The sequence below is a fragment of the Carlito syrichta genome, unplaced genomic scaffold (genome assembly GCF_000164805.1).
Source record: "Carlito syrichta isolate Samal-C Ts95f unplaced genomic scaffold, Tarsius_syrichta-2.0.1 Scaffold303287, whole genome shotgun sequence".
Lineage (NCBI taxonomy): Eukaryota > Metazoa > Chordata > Mammalia > Primates > Tarsiidae > Carlito > Carlito syrichta.
Window position 1 is genome coordinate 107,062 of NW_007247383.1, and position 6,000 is coordinate 113,061.

At 36.9% G+C, this 6,000-nt stretch overlaps 1 protein-coding gene across 2 annotated transcripts in view; it reads right to left on the minus strand.

Moving 5' to 3' along the window:
- Positions 1–5,380, minus strand: part of LOC103260654 (regulator of G-protein signaling 7) — an 81,553-nt gene extending 76,173 nt beyond the window's left edge. For both annotated transcript variants that reach the window (XM_008058305.2, XM_008058304.2), the window contains exons 1-3: positions 5,316–5,380; positions 4,347–4,423; positions 4,159–4,240 (exon numbers count right to left, since the gene is read on the minus strand). In XM_008058305.2, the coding sequence (XP_008056496.1) occupies positions 4,159–4,240; positions 4,347–4,423; positions 5,316–5,357 (201 nt within the window). In that variant the 5' untranslated portion in view covers positions 5,358–5,380. The remainder of the gene's footprint in view (positions 1–4,158; positions 4,241–4,346; positions 4,424–5,315) is intronic.
- Between the last annotated feature and the right edge of the window lie 620 nt (positions 5,381–6,000).

A 6,000-nucleotide genomic window follows, 5' to 3' on the forward strand; every position in this document is an offset into this window, starting at 1 on the left:
TAAGAGTATGTTTAGCTTCATAAGAAACTCTGATTATCTTCCAAAGTAGCTATACCATTTTGCCTTCCCACCAGCAAGGAATGACAGTTCCTGTTGCTCCACATCCTCACCAGCATTTGATGCTGCCAGTGCATTGAATTTTAGTTATGGTACTAGATATGCAGTGGTATCTCATTGTTTTAATTTAAAGTGTCCTCATGAATGTGATGCTGAGTTTTTTTTCATATGCTTATTTGGTGCAGGGTCTGTTCAGCTCTTTTGTTCATTTTTCAATGGGCTGCTTTATTGTTATTGTTGAGTTTTAACAGTTCTTTGTATATTTTTGGATACCCGTACATTGTCAGTTACATGTTTTGCTAATACTGTTCCAGTATGTGACTTGTATTCTCACTTTTTAAACAATGTCTTTTACAGAACAAAATAGCTTAATTTTAATGAAGTCCAACTTACATTATTCTTAAAATAAATTGTGCCTTTGATGTATCTAAAAAGTCATCACCAAGCCTAAGATCACTAAGATTTTCTCCTATGTTATCTCCTAAAAGTTTTAGGGTGTAAGGTATATATAGAGATTTATTTATTTATTTTTTCATATGGACACCCAGTTGTTCCAGAACCATTTGTTAAAAAGACTATCCTTTTTTTCATTAAATTGCCTTTTTTTATTTGCCAGAAGTCAGTTGACTATATTTATGTGGGTCTAATTCTGGGCTCACTATTCTGTTCCATTGATATATTTGTCTGTTCTTACAATACCCCACTGTCTTGATTATTGCAAGCTTAGAGTAAGTCTTAAAATTAGGTAGAAACAATCCTCTGATTTTATTTTCTTTCAATGCTGTGTTGATTATTTGTATATTTGCCTTTTCAAACTTTAAAATCACTTTGTCAAGATCCAAAAAATTACTTGCTGGAATTTTGACTAGGATGGTGCTGAATCTATAGATCAAGTTTTGAAGAACTAACATTTTGACAATATTGAGTCTTCCTACCGACATACATAAAAATCTCCTCATTTATTTAACCTTAAGTAAAGATCAGTCCATTTTTTCAAGGTATACCCTAATGGAAGAATGCAACGATGAGGCTGAAGGGAGATGGCTGGGGAGTAGTCTTAGGAATTATTCTGTTTGAGATCTCAGAACTAGAAAGGAAGATTGCTCCTCTCCTTGATGGTATTCCACTAGACTGGCAGATACTGGTGAAACCAACAAAGTGCAGAAGTTGCATTTGCATCATCTGTTGCCATAATCCATGTTTCTTATGCTACCCTTGTTATGCTACTTGCTCCATCTCTTCACAAAGCAAATTGAAAACTTACTGTATTCCATATGTCAAATAATGCGCTAGCTGCCTTTACCCACATAATCTCATTTAATGTTCACATCCACATTGCGAGGTAGGTAGATTTCCATTATATAAATGAGGCTTCTGAATCTCAAAAAGGGTAAATAATTGTCCAAAGGAGGCCTAGTAATAATAGACTCGGGTCTGTCTGTACCATGTCCACGTGCTTCCCATTCTACCACAGGTCTCCCTATTTGCTTTTGCTATTAGTCATTGGCTGAAATGGCAAAAACCAGAAAAGTATACAACAGAACAGTGCCTCATATACTGAGACATCTTGTGAGAGATGGTATGCAATAGTAGGTCCAGGGGCACATCAGATTAAACCGCTGGACAGTTAGAGATGCTGTCTGGTATTTTCCTACAAATATTCTAGGATTCTAAATTGCTTAGGTGAAAATAAGTTGGTGTTAGTATGCAAAACATGTCTTCACTGGTCTTGTCAAGAAGATACTAAAGTTTTACAATGAATACCTGGGTAGAAAGAGTTTTTCACTACGGTCACAGTCAGGACAGACTATGAAAAAGAAACTCAGTTATAGGAATACTTTTCAGTTTTAACTCTGGGATACAGGATTTTGGGTTGAAGTGTATTGATTTAGGATTGATTACAACAGCTGCAGAAATTATTTCTAGGGATGGGCACAAAAGTGTAGCCATTCTTGGAAATTACCACAATATTCTTGTTTTTTCATATGACACTTTTTTTGAGGTATAGTCATCTTAGAAAGTGCTTGTCCCTACTTAGTTAACACTACCACCAGTAAATAGAAATATGGCTTATATATTTGGTTGAGAAAACAGTCATTAGAAGTTTCCTTAGTGGTACGTTGCTGCTAATGTCCCTGCTATCATCTTTGACATCAACTTTGTCAATTAACCTTTAGTAAGGACCTAGAAGACTAAAAGAAAGATGAAAGGCAGCACCGGTATGGCAGATGTGGCCTTTGGACAAATGTCAGCAGTTCATAAGTGTCTGGAACCACTTCAGAATGTTTATAAATTGTTAAGGTCGGGAGGTGGCCTGTAATCCCAGCACTTTGGGAGGCCAAGGAGGGAGGGAGGATTGCTTGAGCCCAGAAGTTCAAGACCAGCCTAGGCAACATAGCAAGACCTCGTCTCTTAAAAAAAATAAAATAACAATAAATTAACTTAAAAAAAAAAAGGCTAAGATGTATTACCCCTAAAGTAATGTACAAAGTTGTAATGTAAGAAAAATAAATGGTTGAAGGTAGGATTGGTTTAGGTGTATGTCATTCTCAGAGGCACACAGACAGTCTGAAGCTCTATTTTCCTCTGGAAAGTAAGCAGTAGCAAAGTACTGCGTATTATCTTCATTGTAGGTGAAATAAAGTCTCTTATAAGCTTTTTCAAATTGAAAAAGGGAGATGGAGTCAATGGCTTCAGGGTGGTTTCTGCCTCCACATCCTCCTTGGGATGACTTTCTAGTTGGAAGCCTAGTGAGAGATGTGACAGGAACCATTTGGAAAACACTCACACGTGCCCCTTGCTGGCGGGAAACATAGAAGACGAGAGCCTGCCTCATACTGGATAGAGAGAAAGACAACTGGGTCAGATTCTGCCTCCAACAGGGGCACACAAAGGGTAAGACACTAGCTATGTAATTCTTAGGCAACAGAGCAAGGGAGTGTGCTGAGGTGGGATCTGCTGACACACTCTGAAAGCACGGGAGGCTCAGAGCACGGAACAGACATGGGCAGTGCATGGGAGCCAGCGTGGTATGAGTTCTCTTGGGCTGCCCGGAGGATCCAGGTATGAATGAGGCTAGTGGTGAACCACTGGATGTCCAGGGAGAAAAAGTGGATCAACATGGGAATGTTAATAATTGACTGGTTTCTACACATTGCTTAAAACACACAAACAAAAAATAAACATCCTACTTTGTGTTCTTGTAGTAGCTTTACATGTGACCTCATAATCCCTTTCCTCCATGAATAATAAAACTCAAACTGAATTCTGAGGCGCAAAGCCAGTTAACTCTCAATTCTAAACCTTTGAGAATTCAAAATAAAGAGTAAATTCAATATAACATTTAACAATTGCATCGCTATCTGAAATTGAAATACATACATACATATATAAATAAACCTATGGAGTCATTCTATTTTGGTCTGATTCTGAAGGTAGTTGAAAGGAAAATTTTAAGGTATTCTTATCAGTCCTGATTTGTCTTTCATGCTGTAAGCCTGTTATTTATTCTAATAATACATATGTAAATATTATTCTCTAGTGCTTTGTCTGTACTTAAAGAAATCTACAGAAGAAAAAGCTATACCATCAAAACAGAAAGAAACTTGTGAGGTTAGACATGCTGTCTTATGTATATTCATAACTATTGCTCGATTCCTTCCACGAAGTTTTCTGGTATTAATTAAAGATATTCATTGGTTGTTTCTCTGAGGCACATAGGTTTTAAAAAGAAAACTTAGGGAAGAAATAACATTTTGACTTACACTTTTACTATTAAAAACTGTAAGCAATAAGCCATGAAAAACTTCTTTATTGCAGTGTTTTTTCTTTCAAATCTATGTAGAAGCATCAAACACCTCAAATGCCAAGAGCGACTAAACAAGTGATGTCATGGTGGAAAAATGTATCATTTCATAAATTCAGTATGATACTATGGAGGCCTTGTCCTCCTGTACAAAAGTGGCAATCGTTTTGTAACTAATTCTCCAAGATACTGTGACACTTGTGATGGGGTGGCTACAGTCTTCCCTAACTTGCACAGGGTCCCCCTCAATTTCCAGTCTTCAATGGACTCAAGATGACAGCAGTGTGTTTGCTTACCACTGGCCTGTGTACGTCCCAGAATGCTCTCTCTTGGCTATCAAGGATCTTCCTTTCGATTTTGTCTCTCTTCTTGTCCACTCTGTCAACATCGTAACAATGGATAACAAGCAGTGTTAATTGTAGTGCCTATCTGGACAAAAGTCCACAACTTGAACAAATCTTCCAAAAGACTCACAAGGACTCACTTTGCTTGTGCTTCTGCTTGCATAAAAATGAACTCCCACTTCCGGGCAAATGCTCTCTGTAGCCGGGCCAGACTCTCCTGCAAAAAAACACCCCAGGTGAAGCCATTCTGGTGTTCTTCTTCACGACTCCCTTCTAACTACTGACCATATGGATTTGTTAAGAAAACAAATACAGAATTTCTAAAGTACCAATCGTGCTCTGGTACTGAATGGCAAGCCATGCTCACTGAATTCAGCTAATCTTCATATTGGCAGCCTTAGAGGATGCAGAAAAAACGGTTCCAAATATTAATTTTTATGAATTATTAACTTTAGAGAACACAACCAAAAGCCAGTATGTATCTGCAAAATACTAAAATTACCTTGGGAAAAAAAAGTGCTCCAGACAAGTGCATTGGATCTTTCTGTGCCCACTTTGCAGAGGAACAGGAAATCAACACATTCCTGCTACTGATATAGTCTACCCAGTTCCCGACAAGAAATGTAAACCCTCAGCAGACCACAACTCATTTCTGCACAGTGCTTTGAATTCACTAAATCACAACATAGCAATTATCGAAACAAATAACATCAGATTAATTTTGTCTGCTGATGGTGATCAACCTGAAGGCTTGGCAAAACCCGTTTTTCCCCAATGTCAGTGGTCTTTAATTCTTGGAGTGTGGATATCTTCACTATAGTGTGTATCTTATGTTTTTACAGTTAAGTGAATTTTAGAAAATAAGATATGTTTTCCTTTCTACTTTGAGTTTACGTATTTAGGGTTTCACCATACTCAGTGTGAATGAAGAGAGGCAGAAGCAAACAGGGAAAACAGGGATTTATGAAGCCATAGTACTGCCTGATCCCTTGAAATCTGACCTTTAAGATCCACCAATGGAGAAAGCAACAGAGTCCGCAGAAAAAAACCATAGGCCTTACTGCTGTTTATTTTATGACTTTCTTTGCCAGAAAGTCCTTGGTACTTACAGCCTCATAGTCTGCTAGCTCCAGTCGTGCCTTGTTTTGCATTGTTCTCTTACAGAGGTAAACAGCTGAAAGAAAAAAAAAAAAATATATATATATATGTTTATATATAAAACATTTCTTGTTGGCGTACTAACATCAGGCACTATACATAAAAATATAGCATGATAAATCACTCATCACTTTTTTCTCAGGTTGTCATTTCTTATTTTTAATGTTTTTAGGCAAAAATAAATAATTATGAAACATTTTGAAAAATCAAACACAGTCACATTTATGGTAGCCTCAGAAAATAAACATGCTAAGAAACTTGGTAATCATTTCTTTATTTTCATGAAATGGTTTCACAAATTTAGCATCCTCAACAGATAAGGGAGAAAAAAGAAAGCCTTTTAAAAGAGACATCAAATGTACTTAAGAATCTCTCTATATAAGTAAAAGCCATTTTACAAAAGGAAATTGGATGAGGAAGACATCATTATTGGCACATTCAATTATTTTCAGATTCTACTGTCAACTGAAAGAATCTGTTAATATAAACTGAAGGCTTCTTGGCATCTTCTTTGCTTCATTTCACAAGGGCCAATCATCCATCACTTTGAGACTAGGAGAAGGAGAGTATAACATCTTACCTACATAAAATACACTACCTTTTGCAGTACTTCTATTTTCCTGAGGACTCAGTCTC